The sequence below is a fragment of the Pyrus communis genome, chromosome 1 (genome assembly GCF_963583255.1).
Source record: "Pyrus communis chromosome 1, drPyrComm1.1, whole genome shotgun sequence".
NCBI classification, from domain to species: Eukaryota; Viridiplantae; Streptophyta; class Magnoliopsida; order Rosales; family Rosaceae; genus Pyrus; species Pyrus communis.
In genome coordinates this window covers 41,846,183-41,864,906 of record NC_084803.1, presented here as the reverse complement: position 1 = coordinate 41,864,906, position 18,724 = coordinate 41,846,183, and the positions used below count along the sequence as shown (strand labels likewise).

Sequence of the window (18,724 nt, the reverse complement as noted above, 5' to 3'; positions counted from 1 at the left end):
GCATTTGCATGCATTGGTTTTGGGTTGGATCACTTGTCTTGGGCCAAGACAAGATTACCATTCAACACCAATTGGGCTGGTGTTGATCTTCAACAATACCTTTGAGTCTGTTAGGTTGGGTGATTGGCACAAAAGGGAGGCTGCACTTTCAGAAGCCGGCAGAGGAGGTTCGGGGCCTTGGGTTTTGTCCCTTCTGGGTATATTTGAGGAACCAGCATATAGCGTGGTGAAGTTAGTCAATGGAGGATAACAGTGGAGAGCGTGGTGAAGTTAGTCAGTGGAGGATAGCAGTGGAGAGAGTGGTGGAGGGAGTTTTTTCCCGACGAAGAAACGGGCAAGATGGAGACTTTCTCAAGTTTTGTGCGGGAGAGAGAGAGTGACAATTACTATGGAAGATCACCCAAAAAAAAAAACACCTACACACACATTAATGAGGAATTAAACTATTAACTTATTACATAGGGTCCAGAAAGTAGACAGTCACATTGTAAATAATATTTACCATAATAATTTTATTATTGCCACTCAATACTACGGTTTGGTGGTATTTATCTTCACTTGGAAGTGACAGATATTAGGTTTGAATCTCGTGGATGGCGAATTCGATACCAAATTAGGCTGCTCATTGTGTGGCTTAGTCGAACTCTCCCTCCCCTTAGTGTAAAAATATCGATGTACTAAAAAAAAACCTTTATTATTCATGGATGTCAAACATAAAATCTATTACTTACAAATGAAAATCCCAAATACTGAGTAACACTAAAAAAAAAAAAAAAAAAAAAAAAAAACCAAATTAGAGAAACCAAAAAACCAACAGCTGGACCGGCCAATCTAATTTACTGAATTTTTTTTTATTATCAATCAATTTCAATTCGGCTAACTTGGCTATAAAAATGAAATTGAAACATTGAGACTTTGCCATACCTAAATAACAATGGGAAAATCACTAAATACAAGCGCAATAGACTCGCAGACTCCAATCACGAAGGATCAACAACCAACGCCCTCTTCAAGCATTGATTATTAGTGAGGAGTTCATCCAATAACAAAAGCCACAAGAATTGATCCAAACAGTTAAGATGGATACTAACTCTATGTTACTACTGGATGAAATACTGTTTTTCTTTTTACCAAAGCCTGAGGTATCCCATGTTGGGTTTTTAGGTATATTATTGGGATAAATATAATTCGAATAATTAAATACATAACGGTAAATATAATAGATAACATACAATTTATTATCCCAATTTTATATCTGGTTGCTTATAATCGATAAAGCAACAAAGAAACATGACGAAAAATATTACTTACAAGATTCTTTAGCCATGCGTGTGCCACTTTGTAAGATCATCATTGTGTTTGTGTTCTTTCTCTTCATAGTTGATCATATTAAGCTTCTCAAGTATTGAGCCTCTTAGAGTTTCTACATTAATACACCATTGACGAATGATGGAGTGAGAGATTCAATTGTACTAGCAGAATCACTCACTTGGAACAATTAGGTTAAGCGGTAGACCATAGGGACTTTTCGGCTGGGGTTCCTTTTCTCTTTTCTCTAAGGGAAAAATCTTGGGAGTTTTAACGAAACACTCATGATACTGTTCACTTTTAACGAAAATCCATATTTTTATCTTTACTGGTACTATTCACTACACCTTTATTTATCTTTTTTTCATTAAAACTAAGTTTTTTTTTTTAACTTTTTGTTAGTTTTCCTAAAAATCTTTGCATTAGGGCTTATGAGACAACACATGGGACTTGTCATTGCCGCACCCTATTAGGGTTTTGACGCGAAGGGCCGTTCCTTGCGTCACACACAATTTCATTTGGTCACTTGGGTTTATGACTTGGACCCTTAGCTTAAAGCCCTTTTAATTAAAACATTGTCCGATAGGCCCAAATAATTGATACAATATAATTAACAATTAATTATATCTTATGATCATCCATATAACGTCGTTAGTACTATCATGGGTGTGTGACCTCTTAGGTTCTAACCGAAGTTGGCATTGAAATAAATAAATAACAAGCCATGAATGGCACCTAACAACATGTCATAGGTAGCCAGATCAGCTAGAAGTATTCCTAATATAATCATGACACCATTCGAACCTTAATTGTAGTTACAATCCAATTCGGTTCTTCTATCATCCATATCCCTATCAAGATTTATATGAGGATTTACATTCAATCATATATGGATATCTATGATCATCACTATGATGCATCTCATGTTGAAACAATTTTTACAAATATAGCTTGATCAACAAGTACTTCGGTCGAAAATTTTTGATATGGATCTTCAAGTGGCTTCGAGGGATATCTCCTTCTATTGAACAACAACCAAAAGGAAATAGATTCCTTATTTCGCATTCATGCATCTCATAGTCATACATATGAATTCAAGTATCACACTATCGAGCCCTGCGAAGTAGTGACGACTTTAAGGTGAAATCAAAGTTCATAGCCATAAGCACAAGATACTAAGATACTTCAGGTCCGAGAACTATTTGCATTATATAGTATGAAGTTTTGTAACGTTTGACATGTGGTAAGCATCCATACGTTTATGCTTTTTGGGTAATTAGTATTCAGTGAACTTGTTCAGCAGACAAACACCTATATATCCACCACGTGTCCAACACGCGTAGCACAAGATCATGCTAACCTTAATGTGATGTACACCAACCTTTTAGGATAGTCAACGACCAGTTAACTCTCCAAACGGCTAGTAACTTTATTTAAGGACTAAGAGAGAATGGAATACAAGTCTTTTTGCCCTAACCGTCGTTTAGAACATTGCTTCCATATCTTAAACCCGATAGACTCATTCATAGTATATTGTCACCACAATATAAAACCTAAAATCATGAACGAATAAAACTTACCCTATTATTAATTAATTAATTAATATGAAGTTGTTACATAATATTTAATATTGCGAAATTGGATTTTAGGGCACACAACTCCAACACCTCACACCCTGAAGAGTAGGACTAATCCCCAGTGTGATTTGAAAAGGCTAAAGAATTTCAGCTCACTTTGGCCACAATAAAAAAATTATTTTCCTTGCTAATTGGTTTTCAAGTTTGACATAATAATTCTTGAGAAATTAAAATTATTATTCAATACAATAAGATAAAAGGAAAATTAACAAAAAGGGCTTGAAAACTTTAAGTTTTAATTATAAGGACAAAATAAGGTTAAAGTGAATAGTACCATTATTGACTTTTTAGTGTAAAAATATGGTTTTTCGTTAAAGTGAACAGTACCGAAAGCTTTTCGTTAAAGTTCCCTAAGATAAAACCAAGTTTTAAAATTAACCTTCTGATTTTATTGAACGGCTCTTAAGCAACCCCACATATTGAGAGAGGATCCTTGCCAGATCCTCTTTGTGAGGATCTCGGGAATCCTCCAATCACATCTGTTCATCGTACATCATGCAGTCAGTTTTTGTCATGTACTGTTTATATTTAATTTTAGGTAAAAAATTATTTTACCATATGATGTACGATGAACAAATGTGATTGAAGAATCCTAGCATCGTATGAGAATCCTCCTGACCACATATTATCCCAAAAAAAAATAATTTAAGCATCCTAATGCTCAGATTTTTGGTCCGTAGCCATACCAGATGCTGGCCGAAGAAAATAAGTTTTGGGCCAAAGAAAAGAGTAAATTTAGCGCGAGAGAAGCCCATTGCCTAAGTTTGTCGGTTTATTAAAAGCTGCCTTGCGGGGTTACTCCAATATATATACACAGCTCCTCGCAGCTCAGACGAATCTCCGATTGTTATATACACTTGACAGATTGATTTTCTAGGGTTTAAGCATCCCTCCCCCGATCGCATCGAAGTAATAAGAGGCATTCTTCTCCGCAATCAAACAATGGTATCGTATCTTCAATTTCTCTTTCTCTTTCGCTTCGATTGTGTATAAATTTGTGGATTCATCTACTCACATGGGTTTCCTTCAATTTTTCTGGTTTTCTTGTGTTTGGATTCATCTACTCAAACAATTTGTTGTATGTTAACTGGGTTTTTCTGTTGGTTCCTTCGTTTTAATTTAAATATTAATAAAGTTGTTGATCCTAATCGAGCCAACGAACCCCATATGCAGAAACCATGATTTGTTTGTGAAATCTGTAAGAAGGGTATAATCTGATGGTGATGATTGTGCATTCCCTGCCTGATGCTATTTTGTTCGGTTGATTCATTTTTTGTGTGGTTATGTCTTGTATTTTGACTGAAGAGATTATTCGGGATACGGATTCTTTGTTCTTGTTGTAGGTTCTTTTACAGCCGGATCCGTTTCTTAACGAACTTACTAGCATGTTCGAGAAAAGCACCGAGAAAGGTTCCGTTTGGGTTACCTTTAAACGATGTATGTGCACAAGTTTCCTTTTTCTTTTTAGTGGGATTTGTGGATATTTGGGTTGTTTTATTACAATGTGTTAAGTATTTTTCAATCTTGTGTGTATTCAGCATCCATGAAGTCTAAGGTGCAGAGGAATAAAATGAAAACTGCCGGTGAAGAAATTGATTACCGATGCCTTATTCGTGCAACACTTGGGAATAAGACAATTTCTACTTCGGTATGTATTTTTGCCCCTTGGTCATACGTTTTCCACGTATTTCATGAAACATGAACCACAATTTGATTTAAAACTGAGACAAATTGCCTTTAGATTCCCATTGCGTGTGTGTGCGTGTGTCTAAGCCCTTGGGGGGTTTTGGTTTTGTTTTATTACCATAGTAAAACATCCTATATTTACTTTTTCACAGCACTAAGCCTTAAACACACAAGTCCTCTAAAATCAGTGTGATAGGTTCTTCAGCATTGGCAGGGAAGTTACTTTTATTAGCTAATGGTGGAAACGACTGTGAGCTATATGTTCTGAGTTGTGAAGCATTTTGCGTGCGCTTGTTCTTTGCTGTTATAGCTTTTGATGTATCGTTGTTGTCTTGCTGATTTTGCTTATTTTCCACTAAAGCAATAGTTGAGTCCTGATGCTAAGAGTAAAACAAATGGTAAAAGCCATTCTAAACATGCAATACCATACCAATAGTGGTATACTTTTTTGTTAATTGCCTGAAGTGTCAGCTGTTAATTGCCTCCTTTAAGTGTTAATTACTCTTCCTACTACACATAAATCTCTATATCCTTAAAGCGGTGACCGTTAATTGCTGTATTTTTCTAATTATAAGCTGGGTTCTTCTTCATTTGGTGAGAAACATGATTTTGCTAAAATTAATAAAACATACAGTGGTACGAAACTAAACACACATGCTAACTAAAGCATAAATCCAGAAGACGATGGTTCTTGATTTTGGGTTTATATGTTAGTGTAATTGGCTAACGTTTTTTAATTGGAATTCAATTGAGAAGGTTGGCCCGAAGGAACACCAGCGCTTCCAATCGTCATATGCAACTGTCCTAAAGGCTCACATGACAGCTTTAAAGAAGCGGGAGAGGAAGGAAAAGAAGAAGGCTGCAGAATCAGATAAGAAAGGAGGTGTAAAGAAACCCAAGAGAGTTTGAAGGAGTCTTTTTCTGTACAGCCCCGTGCGAAACTGGAATTAATTTTTTGCTTATGTTTCGATTTCAACTTTTTTTTCGAGGATTTAGAATCGGAAAAAAAGGAAAAAGAAAATTTCCCAATTTTTTGTGCTTATAGGAATTGAGCGCAAACTGTAATCTGCTGAATATGGTTCTCATGATTTTGGATGAATCAGAAGGAAGATTTTTGCAGATATATAATCTTTTGTTTTAATCTTGTTGGATGGTAGAGCAGATTGTGGCATGAAATTTCTACAATTTAGCCGAAAAATGCACACATGATGGTTATAGCAGCTTATTTCGGTTTTTAGTTTTTAATTTTCATTTTGTACGACTTCTTTTAAACGTGTCTTCCTCATATCTCTTATCCATCCTGGTGTGTTTGGAAGTGTTTAAAAATATGAAAAGTGCTTTTGATGGAAGTGCTTTTGGTAGTAGCTGAAGCAGTGGACCACAATGTGGTGTTGCAGAGCTCGTCACTCAAGGACGAGAGAATCTGGAAGGCTTCCTCTTCCATTCTTTCGGACTCTGGTCGGTGACAAATGATTCAGAACAATGTTGTTACTTCAAACAAAATAGACAGCCAAATTTCATCTTCTTATTTCCTTACTGGCACCCAAACAGCAATGTGTTCAAATGGGAAGTCGTTAGTGTTCATGGAGGAAACAGCTTTTTTCGTGCCGGTGATTGAAAGATGCAAGTTTTTGCGTTGAAATTGAAACATCTTGTGGGTTATTGGCAATAACCTGTACCGCTGCAATAACTTGCGTAAATCAAACAGTCCGAGCTGATTTTCAAGCTTGATTGAATGACGACGGAGGAGAGTATGTTCAAAATCTTGCTGCATTGTATTAGGAATGCTTGGTAAATGCAGGTTTTGCAGTAAAAGCTACAACTTTATTATTTTAGGATCTCAACTGTCAAAAGCTATAAACAGGAACATGATACAATCCTCCGAAATAAACAGGAAATGAAACAACGTCGAAGGAAAGGGTTTATACAATGTGAATTGGATTATTCATCGTCATCATCATCTGAATCTGGCTCTAAATTAGATCTAAGAAGATTACGGTACTTTTCAGGCGTATCATATGCAGTTGGAGTAGTGAGAATGGCCTTCTCCAACCAGAACTTATCATATTCCTTCTTCTCAGTCAACGTGCGGAAGAAACTTCCCCACTTTTGCATTGCACGCGTCAAACGGATACTCTTGGACCCTGAAAACACAAACTTGATGTAGTCCTTTGCTAGCCGAGTAATCTCCTCACCACTGATGATGTAAACATACTGCAAGAAAACCGTTCGAGTTTGAAATGTAAACACATATTGGGCAAAAGAATTATCTCAGCTTTTGTTGCATATATTAGAATTAATAGGCTTTGCACAGAAGCACTCCAGTCGGAAGAATAAAATAGCCTGACAAGAATTATCTTTGAACGCTGAAGACACCGACACTCTAAATCTAACCCTATCCCACAAGTGATCCACCTCCTCACCCGCTAGCTCCCGCAAAAAATCATCACATTCGTTTCCATCCACAATGCCAAAAAATTTCCATCACAGCATCATCCCTGCACCATACCATTCTGTCTCCCTCCGAAGAACTTATACCACCCACACAGTAAGGCCTTGCATGAAACTGGAATATCCAAGCTCATTAGACTCCCTAAATGATCTCTACCACAAGGACAGAGTGATGACCAATAAAGCAGCAAACGATTACACATACACCTATGGAATCAAAGGCGCCAAGACAACCATCTCCTCTAAACCATATTACAAGTATTCATCCTCCAACGAACAATAATGGAACCTAAGACTAGTATTTTAAAAGGTACTAAAAACTTCGAAATGCATGAGAGGGAACCAGTAAAACATTTTCTAAACAAACCAACAACTTTATGAAAACAATCCAACAATTCTGTTAACAGTCAGAGGATTAGACGGACGGACTTAGACACAACGTTGCATCGAAAGCAGTATCAAAATCAGATAATTTGTACGAGTGAAAAAAAACGGTTACAGAAGCTGTTTCCCCCACCCAGCACTCTCCCTAAAGCTTCATTGTTTTCCCATCTCCCACCCTAAATGAACAAAAAGAGGTGAAAGTGTAAAGGCCTTGAGAAATGTCTTTCCATGGGCATCAACTTGAACCTCTTAAGTCTTAACTAAAGCACATTATTCAAACCATCGCGTTGAAGAAATTAAAACAGAAATCATAACTGTTATACTCGAATATTCAATGACATCATTGCTTCTTGAAAATCCTATATCATCCTTTGCTAAAAAAACAGTTAGAAGAAGATAATTTATTGATGAGGGTAAAATGGTAAAACACAAGACATAAACACAACGCCTGATCAAGAAACAGCAAAAGTGCGGGATTATTACCAGAAAAATAAAACCAACAGTTGCTAGAACCACTTGCAGTGTTTCATCCATAATTCCAGAAAAGCCTTCACCCTCTGATCCACCAGAGCCACCTAAACCATCACCACCACCGCCACCGCCACTTCCTTTGCCACCTCTGCCACCTCTGCCCCCACCTTTCTCTTCAAAGAATTCATTCTTTTCAATCTGAAGACGTAGCACATCCTCTATTGACCCTTCCTTTTTGAAATTACCCATTGCTTTCTCAAGAGCCTTCCAGGGGGAACCCTGTTTGCATTAAGAAGTGCAGTGAGAGAAAAGTATCACCGGGATGCATTTGCATACTTGCAGAAGTTAATGAGCATGGCTTCTCAACTCTTCTTCTTTTATAATTATGGCCCATATTTTCATATATATTCCACAAAATAAATAATAATTCATCCCCTCAATGCCCACGCACCAGTTACTCTATAAACTTGACTTTGACTAGGAAAAAAACGAAAAAATCATGATAAATTCAATAAAAATGCATATAAAGCATAATCTCAAACCCAAGGAAGAAACGTCACAACGACAACCAGGATACATGAGAGGAAAATGTAGGAATTTTCTTTTTACTCATAGCCATAAAAGAGCAAGTAGCAGACAAAAATTTGTGTCTCTGAAACTGCTTGCATTCAATAAGGCATCTGAAAGGCACAAAATTGACCCCAAGCAGAACAATACATCAATCTCTATGAAAAAGCACCGGAATCATAAAAAATTTAGGTGGGGCAGATCAGAAGGTTCCTAGGGGACATGTGAATCAATATCAATATGGAAAGGCAGAAACCTTAAGACAGTTAGTCAATCACATGAAATTTCCATAGCATAAATAACTCAAGTATTTTATAGCAACCTGCGGAAAGGTCTCCTACCTCATCACCACTTTCATTCTTTCCCTTGCCACCCAATAAGCAGACAGGTGCAGATCGGTGGTACTTAGATACGACCCCGCATTGCTGGTTCTTCAGCACGGCCATGCATTGTTGCTGAATTCGTGCATTAAGTTTTGGTTTCCATGAAGCTCCAACGAGACATTTAGCACGGTTTGGAAGAAAATACAGATTAGAAGAGAGACGGAGAGATTGAGATGGGTTCCTGAAATAGTTGCTAGGTTGGCAGGATGTTATCTGAACGGTGTTCATCCTCTGAAAATAACCTCCGGGTGCCTTGTAACTCTCACATGAAGCTTCAAACACCTAAACTAACATTCTTCAAGTTTCATCGAACAATTAGCTTATATGAATTTATCGAAAAATTCGAATACTAATTTAAGAACCGGATAGCATGACATGCCCAATTACATAATAACCAGAAACAATGCAACAAAACCAAGTAAAATTCAAAATAACCACTGCATTGTCCAATGCCCATTCTAGCAACACAACCATATATATGAGAAATAAATCCCAAATTATGACAGAAAACCGCAAAGGGTCCTAAAAATTCAGGGAAAGAAACGGGTTTTATGGGTTCTGAAAATCCAAGCAAAAAAATTTGGAAACACATGAATTCACCAAAAAATAAACGAATTTATTTGAAAATTTTGAAGACTTTCAACTTACATTCGAAAACAGGAAAAATCAGAGAGCAAAATTTATGACATTAATCGCCATGAACACAAAAAGCTGAGAGGAAGATATCGTACCTTGCGGCGTAGAGTTGTAAATTGTGATAGAGGAGGAACACAAAGGAGGAGAGGTCACTGCCTCCTTCCCTCTCAACCCTTCTTCTTCTCCTGATGAAGCTTTTCGGGTCGCAGTTTGGATAATACGCGCGTTTAAGGGTTTTAGGATCTACGGTCGGTTGCGATGTAATTTCCACAGTCCGGCCCATTTTAAAGAATTAAAATATTTGTCTACTATCTCATCAATTTTTTTTTTTTTTGGTATTTAATTATAGGACCTATCCCAAATTAATGACATTCTTTGACAAAAAAAAAAAAATAATAATAATAATCATGACATACTGATCTTTTTTTTTTTAAGCCGTTTTGGATCACATGAGGTGGTAACATATTTTTGAACCCGAATCAAATGGTACGTAAAAATTGAGTCAAAAGCCCCATGAAATGTGTATGTAAAAAGAGAATATTTTTGCTCCTATGCTCAAAGTCTTGATAACACTCACCGCTTAAAAATATGCTTAAATTGATGCTTTGTTCAATTCACTTAAGTACTATGCGATTTAGGACATGTCAATTTTAACTGTCTTTTAACGAAATGTATTGAATTAGCTAATAAATGTAAACATAGAGACCAATTTGATCAAATTGAAAATACGAGAACTAAATTAACCGAGTAAAACACAAAGACTATTTTAACATTTAACACGCCTACTAAGTAATAGTTTATGAGGCCCAAATAAAATTTGAAAGCCTAAAAGGAAAAGCCCAAATGCTTGCCACCCCACCCCAAAAATGTAAGCTCTGTGTATCTGTACGACTGTTTAACTGTGTGTTTGCTGGGGTTGCTGGGTTTAGATGTTTGGAATTGGTGGCTTCTCCTCTAGTCTCTTCCCAGCAGCAATAGCAGGTGAATTTCTGTTGTTCTATTTTCTTATTTTGTTTTCGTTAATGGAATATAAATACATATATAAATCGATGTATAAACCCTATATATATATATATATATCGATGTATAAACCCTAGATGTTGAAGATGAATTAGGCGCCGTTTGGTTGCAGAGAAATGATGTAATAGTAGCGCTTTCGGTTTCCTAGCGTTTGGTTGATTTCTTAAGAAGTTTTCGTTTTTGTTTTTGATAGACTGAGCTAAATTAGAGGACAAGAACAATGTAGAGAGTAGCATCACATTTAGAAAGGAGATTTAATTCGAGATTTGGAATTTATCCGTTTGGTTTTTATTCATTTGGAACAGATATATAATTTTCGCTATTACTAGTGATGTTACTACTTTAAGCTACGCTAAAGGGTTGTGGGGTTTTGGGGTGGGGTAGTGTTTGAATCCGCGACGCACTAGGTTGAAGAGGAAGACCCTAATCACCAAGGCAATCCATTGCTAGCAGAATTATATTATTTAAGCAGGATTCTTCCATTGGCCTAAAAAGCCAAGATTGTTCTGTATATATCTAACCCGTAAACCACTTGTTTGAAACTTTCATCAACAGGGTAATCTCTCTTTGACATATACATCTGTCAGCTTCATATGGCAACTGCAGAACCTGCCCCGCTTTTGGATATCTTAGGTACTGAAATCATATGTTTCGTTTAGTACTAGGTAGCTGGCTGTGTCCTGTATGTCTTATTTTCCTTTCACCTCTATCACAGTTCGAGGACCAGAAGGATTCTCACTCTGGAATGGGCCCCCGTTTAGCAATGGGCAACCCGGTGTCAAGCTTGAAAATGTTTCTTGCACAAGTACCAAATTCACTGAAGATGGATCGACGCTCATGGTGATAAAATCTGATTCAGTGATTAGCATATATGACTGTACCAGCTACAGGGAGATCAAATCTTTCCAAATCCCAAATGTTCTTGCAGCTGCCTTGTCCCCACGTGGAACTTATCTTCAAACGTTCCAAAAATTCTCAACCCCGCAGGACAAGAATGTCACCTTATGGAGGACGGACACTGGTGATTCCATTTATCATCAACACCAAAAGAACATGACAAAAGCTACATGGTGTGGTGCTCATTGTTTTACATTGTCTGATAATTCATGTTATAGAATTAGGTATATATGTCTTTTTGCTGTCATGTGAAATGTGTGTTAATTGTAAAAGTCTATGCTCTTCAGGCCCTCAATTAAATTCAGCTCTGATGAAGCAGTTGCTTGTCGACTGGCAACAAATGAGATACAATTTTTTGATGTTGGGGATTTCTCTAAAGCATTTATAAATCGGCTAAGAGTTCCTGGAGTGGCTGCTCTTGAGCTTTCCAAGGCACCCGGCTCCCATGTGGCAGCTTTTGTTCCAGAATCCAAGGTAGAAACTCGTGCCCTTTGGTCGATAACTTCATTGTAGAGACTACTTTCAATTCAGAGTATTTAACTTTTTGGCATATCAAACATGGAAGGGTGCAGTATCAAGAAACTGTGAAACTGTGCGGTGTCTTCGATTTGTGACATTTGTCATATCAATGGACGCAATATCATTCATTTAGCAGCAGATATAGTCTCAAGTCTCAACTTTTGTATACATAGCAATATGGCTGATATCTTACATTAATATCCTATACTTTTTCATTCTTCGTTTTTTGGTTCAGCTTTTAAGTTCAGCTTTCTTTATGTAGGGGAGTCCTGCCAGTATCCAGATATTTGCTTGTGGAAAAGATCCACAGAGTCAACCTGTTGCTCGACGGAGTTTCTTCCGATGTTCAACAGTACAACTGAACTGGAACAATGGCTCAACTGGGCTTTTAGTTTTGGTGCAGTCGGATGTTGATAAAACCAATCAGAGTTACTATGGGGAATCAAAGCTCAATTACTTAACAACAGATGGGAGCCATGAAGGACTTGTACCTCTTCGTATGTTCCAACTTCAATTGTAAATTAAAATTAGTATTTAACTGCCTGCAGCGTAATTATCCTTAAATATTTGGCAGGTAAAGAAGGGCCTGTTCATGATGTTCAGTGGTCACATTCTGGATCAGAATTTGCCGTAGTTTATGGCTGTATCCTTTTATTTCCCTTTTCGTTGTCTTGAAGAGACAACTTAACAGGAATATATTGAAGACTCAAAATGTTTAATACATATTGTTTGTGATGAAACTAAGCATCAGAATATTGAGGTGAATTTCACTCTAGGTTTTAAATTATTCTTGATGGATCAACATTATCTGGACATGTTAGCTGATATTTTGAGTAGGGGCTCTACTTGTGCATCCCGTTTTCTGAAAAACTTTTCATTCAACCTATACTGGTTATTTAGAATTATTGCAATAGCAAGAAGGTTTAGTGCCATATTTCCTTTTGTTCGGGTTTGAATGCTAATTTCTGTGTGCATTTTTATTGTAATTTTGTTTATTATTTTCAGCTTACCAGTACTGTAATCTTCTTTTAAATGCTCGGAGTTTGTTTGTTCCTTCAACGGTATTAGTCATGCCTGCAAAAGCTACCGTGTTTGACAAGAAGTGCAATCCTCTTCTTGAGCTTGGAACAGGCCCATACAATACTATCCGATGGAATCCAAGGGGAAAATGTATCCTCGACAATTGTGACTTACTTCTTGAGAACATTAGTAATATGCTAGTTGTGAGTAAGTTCAGTAACTTGTAGACACATGGAAAATAACTAGCGAATGAAAGAGTGGAAAAGGTGACCAAGAACCTGGGAGCATATCATAACTTAAGAGAATATAATAAGTAATGCAGTATAACGTAAGATAATTATATTTCTTTCTCAGAGGAGACAAAACTGAGAGTCTATATTTGTGGCCTTAATTATCTGGTTTGCAGTTCTGTGTTTGGCAGGCTTTGGTAACTTACCTGGTGATATGGTATGTTATTGATTTAGTACTGTTTGCTGTTTTGAACTTTTGAGATAGCAGTCCTCCTCACCATATTTACATTTTATGCAAGAAATTCATCGTATGTTATTTTTACTGGTTTTTCATCTTTTTATGGCCTGCCAAAGATGATAAAGACATCATATGTTGATTATGATTTCTCAAGTCGATTTGTCTTTTGTTTACCTCACAGGCATTTTGGGACTATATAGAGAAAAAACAGCTTGGGACAACTAGAGCTGAACTGTCTGTGACAAGCGAATGGTCTCCAGATGGACGTTATTTCATGACTGCAACAACAGCTCCCAGACTACAAGTTGACAATGGGTATGTTTACTGTTACGTGGATTTTTGGGGTTTGAAAGAGGGCCAAGTATACAGTACTGCACTTCATTGAACTGCACTAAAACAGTTCTACCATTTGCCTATCTAGAATTTCGCTCGTGTTTTAACGGATTATCAATTTCCAAGTTGTGATTATCTACCATACTCTTCTATGTATGGGCACAAAATTTGTTCATCATTATGTTATAGACTACCATCAGCTTCCCGACCGAAAAAAAGAAGTCTATTCTCACTTTTGTATCAATTTGAAATGTTTCATTTGAGAAAGCGGCGACGGCAGACTGAGCATATTTACTCATCTCTTGCATATTACGTTGGTGGTGTGCGCACATTCTTTCATGCCTGTTTGATTGCATACTTAGTCTGCTGTTTCTACTTCAAAGAATCTTATTTACCAGTTAACCACTTCATATTCTTTTTCTCTGCATTGAAGGATTAAGATTTTCCACTACAACGGATCATTATTCTTCAAGAAGATGTTTGACAAGTTGTACCAGGTGAGTTTTGCACCCCCATTGGGGATGAATTTTCCTACTTGGTCTATAAATTTGGTAGCCTCAAGGAGGATCTAGCCTCCATTGGGGGTGCTCTTATAATACAACTCTCTTATTTTGCTCACACCTGACTGACCTTTTCCTTTCTTTGGTGGCGCCAACTATTTGTTCAGGCTGATTGGAAACCAGAGTCACCAGACAGATTCGGTGACATTGGCGAACTTGTTAAGTCCATTGAGTCATTAAAAGTCGTAGAAACGAAACCTCAAGGTTGCTCTCGTGTAGAATTCTCAAACTTAGTTGATTGTGGATTTGAATTTTACCTGTATGTTTTGTAGTTCGCTGAAAAACTTGGATAAATTTTTTCAGGAGAAAGGTCAAAAAATTCTCAAACTTCTGTAAAAGCTAGCACTAGCAACCCTCCTGCACAAAAGCCAGCTGCATATCGGCCCCCACACGCTAAGGTTGCCGCTGCTGTTCAGGCTCAGGTATACATGACTTGTATTGGTTTCTATCTGTCTAAGTTGGTTTCAATTTGTATTGGTCTATTAATTTTTGTCGTAATGAACGATTTGCTTGATGTGATGCTGATGACTTCGATGATTCTTTACCGGCAGCTGTTTGGAGAGAGCCCTACGGAGTAAGTACCCACATAATTTTTCTTGTTTCCTCTTCCCTTAACGAATTGGATTTTCATATTCTTATGAAATGCTTGTTCGTGCTAATTTAATGAAGGACGTTGAGCAAGAATGCATTGCGAAACAAGAAGAAAAGGGAGAAGAAAAAGGCTGGTGAGGCTACCAGTGGCGCTTGATTGAACACAGGATATCTGATATAGCGATTCCTATTAAGCGTCCAACAGGATCAGTATACATAGAACTGGAGTTCTAGGCTTGCAGATCTGAGTGTGGATTCGTTCCTTAAGAGGGATTTTTCGTTTGTTGCCCAAAAAAATTCTGAGCTCGTGATAGAACATCTGCAAGTATGAGCATATGTGCTCATATCATGTATTTTTGCTCAAATTAGATGAAAGAAAGATGATTTTTATGACATGTTCTGTTTTACCAAGTTTGTAACATTATGTTTCGCCACCTCCCATGTAGAATAAAACTTAGCATTTCGGGTCCGCCTTCAATATACGTGGTAATCAGGTGCTACAACTATTTTAGTCGTTAGATTTTATTTTTATAATTGTTAAATTTTCTATTTTTAGTCTTATTAGCTGTTCATTTTTCCTATCGCTCAGTACCTAACATTGAAGAAAAATGTTACACCTTAATATGGTAAATAAGTTTGGTTTTATGAACTGATAGAAAAGGAAACTAGTTTTTATATGGTTTAGCTTAAAAAATAAAATATATATTAAAAAAAAAAAAAAAAAAAAAAAAAAAAAAAAAAAAAAAACTAGGTTTTATATGGTTTAGCTTTGAAAAAAGAAAAAGAAAGAGAAGGCTATTAGTTTCAAAAAACCAAAATTGGTCGTTGACGAACACAAGTTCCGCACCCATGAGGAGATTGTATAGTCAAATTCCACTCATCATTCTAGCTGTAAGGAGTGGCAGACACACAAACACACACTTGTACATTGCAGAATAGGCCTAGGCCTAGTGGTCCCACGTGGCTCCGTCCCTGTCTCTCTCTACTACCGTTTCTCTCTTCTCTCTCTACTACCATTACACTCTCTGTGTCTCCATTACTATTCCCAGACATCTACCATTGAACAAGACTTCGCTTCTGGGCACATATTTTAATTTTAATTTTTTTAATTAAAACTCGGATATATGTCTACGTGTGATAGACTATATGGATTCAAATAAATCTATTATATTTTGTGTAAATAAGTATCTGTTTATACTTAAAATCTATATAATTTCATCATAAATTACAAAATAGAATTACATAGAAGTATTAAAATATAATGAAAACATTAAGAACAAGGATATAATGTGTATTCATTTAAGTATGCAACAAGTCTCTTACAATTTATTGTACAAAATAAAATAAAAAATGAAAGTTATTTATTTTCTGTCTAAGAGAGTTGCGAACTAGGAGGGTCTGGGCAGGCTAGACGGGTGCCTAGGCGGTCTATGCAAACGCCTCAGTAGGTCTAAGAACCCCTTCTTAATTTTCAAATGCCTAGGCATTAATCGGGGCGTGGCTAGCCGCCTAAAATCTAGACGAGGCCTAAGAGGCCTAGGCGGGAATTTTTACCCCGTACACTCCATTCCATTGTGTCTCATTATCATCTACACTCTTGTTTTGTGTCCCACTTTACCTTATTCCGACAAATCTGTATACAAAATGGGTATGTACTAACGTGCCATGGACATTATAGTAAAAATAAATCACAATTAAAAGATCAAAACTAACCAAAGATAAAAACTTAAAAGAATACAACCCACACATCTTTAAATTTTAACTTCACAATAATGCCCATGTCACGTCAGCTATTTAACGATTTTGTTGACTGAAATGCCAGAATAGGGTAAACAATGACACGAAACAATGGCATTAGGGTAAAATCAAGACGCAATACATTGCAGAGCGTAAATTAAGGCAATACGATTTTAAACTTTCTGTGTGTTAAGTAGTCACTTTCATGTAAGCATCCAATTGAGAATATCATAATCTCATAGAGCATCTTCTGGGGTTTAAGAGCTCGTTTGGATGTGCTTTTAAAATGACTGAATACGTTTTTGGTGAAAATATTTTTAGAACTACTTCTTAGTAAAAATGCAAGTAAATTTGGAGCACTTAAAGTGCATGTGCTTCTTCTAGGAAGCACTTTAAGTACTTTGGAAACCAAAAAACATTTTCTCTAAAAGCACTGTCAGTAATTTTAAAAGCACATCTAAACAAGTCCTAAGTTATTTGACGAGAAACATAATACCCTATTCATAGTAAACAAACTGCTAAGGTAAACAATCGACTCGACCGCCAATTCGGAACTATAGCCCACAAACTAGAAGCTACATTACATCACAAATCAGTAACCTGAAAAGCTGTATTTTTGGCATGCTAAATTAAACTGCTCAAAAACACACCGGAACAAACTGCTTGCAGTGCAAATTGTTTATTGTGCCTCAAAACTTGACGTTTGTTGTCCACTTACCTTGCACGCTAGGATGTTTGGTTACATGTCTAGTCTTCAGTTTCACCACTTTTCTCCCCAGTTGGTTTCTTAGTCTCTTTGCATACTGAAGAACCTCTTCTGGATCCATATTCTTCACGCATACCACCTTTTCATTTTTGTTCTCTGTGCATTGACAAAGAAAACCCTCAAGAAAATTTAAGGTATTATGCAGTGACCATGAATGGAAGTGACTGTGCGTTCGGTTGCTAGAGAGAGGTAATGAGATAGAGAGAGATTTACTGTATAAGCCCTTCAAATGCGGATGCTGACCACGGACGAGTTCAGTAATCACCTCCAGCTGAGGATTCTCCTCCTTAAATGTTGGTAGATATGTCTCCATAAATGATCTACCATGTAAACAACTAAATTCATCAAAACTTGGAAAGGAAAGCCGTAAAGTTTAACATTCCAATATTATCCATCAATATAATAAAATGAAATGGATGTTGAAAACATTAGCAGTTGAAACCGTTGGCAGTTTAATGAATGCCCACATAAGTTTTTTCAATACCCACACAAAGTGATGTAGACTTTGAAAATAAAGGTAATCATATTTTCAAAGTCATGTGCTATAAATTTCAAAATGTAAGAAAATGTTCGTATGGAGTTACTTTATAAATAGAGCATTCGGACTGCTATCAAAAGATACAAAGTAAGAAATGAAAGATCAATAACATCAGTATCTATTCCTACCTCTTTTATTTGTCATCCTCTTGTACTATAATTACAGTGTAATATTTTACACATGCTTCACTCCTGTCACTAGTAAATGTTATCTCTCTAACTTTGACCTATTTATAACACGTTATCAGCACGACTCTCTAAATATAACCATTTCTCATTTCACTTCGCCAAAGAAATCATTCATTTTCGCTGAACAAAAAATGTTTCCTCTAAGGATTTTATTGTTTATCTTCTTCCTCTGCTTCAACTGCTGGGTATACCCTCGTGAAGAACTGTTTGCACCATACATGTTTTTAGTTCTTAACCTAACAATTACATGTATCTTTGATTTTTTGTTTGGTGTAGATCTTGATTACTAACCCAGTGTTTATTTATGTTAATTTTACTACAATTCAAAACGGTGCGGTACAATCGCCCATCTTCAACTACAAATTTAATCTTACTGCAATCCAAAATGGTGCGGTATCATTGCCTATCTTGGATCGTATATCTAATTTTACTGCAAATTTTAAGTGGTGCGGTATAATAGTCTAACCTGCTCTGCGTATTTCAATTTTCCTGCTACTAGACTAGTGCAGAATAATCACTCATTCTATGTTATGAGAATGGTGCAGTACAATCGTCCTCCTTATT

At 36.6% G+C, this 18,724-nt stretch overlaps 3 protein-coding genes across 4 annotated transcripts; 2 read left to right on the top strand and 1 right to left on the bottom strand.

Annotated features, from left to right (window-relative positions):
• The first annotated feature begins 3,762 nt into the window (after nt 1-3,762).
• Nucleotides 3,763-5,772, top strand: LOC137708094 (signal recognition particle 14 kDa protein-like). Its single transcript, XM_068447089.1, has 4 exons — nt 3,763-3,890; nt 4,289-4,382; nt 4,484-4,593; nt 5,388-5,772. Exons 1-4 carry the CDS (start codon nt 3,888-3,890, stop codon nt 5,538-5,540), a joined length of 360 nt encoding a protein of 119 aa, XP_068303190.1. The 5' UTR covers nt 3,763-3,887; the 3' UTR covers nt 5,541-5,772.
• A 611-nt stretch (nt 5,773-6,383) lies between these two features.
• Nucleotides 6,384-9,760, bottom strand: LOC137719470 (uncharacterized). Of its 2 annotated transcripts, none has more exons than XM_068458510.1 (4): nt 9,619-9,760; nt 8,846-9,182; nt 7,950-8,216; nt 6,384-6,845 (listed from the first exon to the last, which is right to left on the bottom strand). In XM_068458510.1, exons 2-4 carry the CDS (start codon nt 9,113-9,115, stop codon nt 6,573-6,575), a joined length of 810 nt encoding a protein of 269 aa, XP_068314611.1. In that variant the 5' UTR covers nt 9,116-9,182; nt 9,619-9,760; the 3' UTR covers nt 6,384-6,572. The 2 variants fall into 2 exon arrangements, with proteins under 2 accessions (XP_068314611.1, XP_068314619.1); XM_068458518.1 differs by having other exon boundaries at nt 8,846-9,174; nt 9,619-9,745.
• Nucleotides 9,761-10,384: 624 nt separating this feature from the next.
• On the top strand, nt 10,385-15,449 carry LOC137735242 (uncharacterized). Its single transcript, XM_068474655.1, has 14 exons — nt 10,385-10,504; nt 11,099-11,176; nt 11,259-11,613; nt 11,728-11,914; nt 12,222-12,456; nt 12,534-12,602; nt 13,028-13,129; nt 13,386-13,426; nt 13,629-13,762; nt 14,214-14,277; nt 14,448-14,544; nt 14,644-14,762; nt 14,892-14,914; nt 15,010-15,449. The coding sequence occupies exons 2-14, from the start codon at nt 11,137-11,139 to the stop codon at nt 15,086-15,088; spliced, it is 1,545 nt and encodes a 514-aa protein (XP_068330756.1). The 5' UTR covers nt 10,385-10,504; nt 11,099-11,136; the 3' UTR covers nt 15,089-15,449.
• Nucleotides 15,450-18,724: the final 3,275 nt, after the last annotated feature.

Coding starts and splice junctions, on each gene's coding strand:
- LOC137708094 (XM_068447089.1), top strand. Junction 4,383..4,483: donor TTGGGTTACCTTTAAACGAT/GTATGTGCACAA, acceptor GTGTGTATTCAG/CATCCATGAAGTCTAAGGTG. Junction 4,594..5,387: donor ATAAGACAATTTCTACTTCG/GTATGTATTTTT, acceptor TCAATTGAGAAG/GTTGGCCCGAAGGAACACCA.
- LOC137735242 (XM_068474655.1), top strand. CDS start 11,137: ATGGCAACTGCAGAACCTGCCCCGCTTTTGGATATCTTAG. Junction 14,545..14,643: donor CGTAGAAACGAAACCTCAAG/GTTGCTCTCGTG, acceptor AAATTTTTTCAG/GAGAAAGGTCAAAAAATTCT. Junction 14,763..14,891: donor CCGCTGCTGTTCAGGCTCAG/GTATACATGACT, acceptor CTTTACCGGCAG/CTGTTTGGAGAGAGCCCTAC.
- LOC137719470 (XM_068458510.1), bottom strand. CDS start 9,115: ATGAACACCGTTCAGATAACATCCTGCCAACCTAGCAACTATTTCAGG. Junction 8,217..8,845: donor AGAATGAAAGTGGTGATGAG/GTAGGAGACCTT, acceptor TAATGCAAACAG/GGTTCCCCCTGGAAGGCTCT. Junction 6,846..7,949: donor CTGTTGGTTTTATTTTTCTG/GTAATAATCCCG, acceptor GTTTTCTTGCAG/TATGTTTACATCATCAGTGG.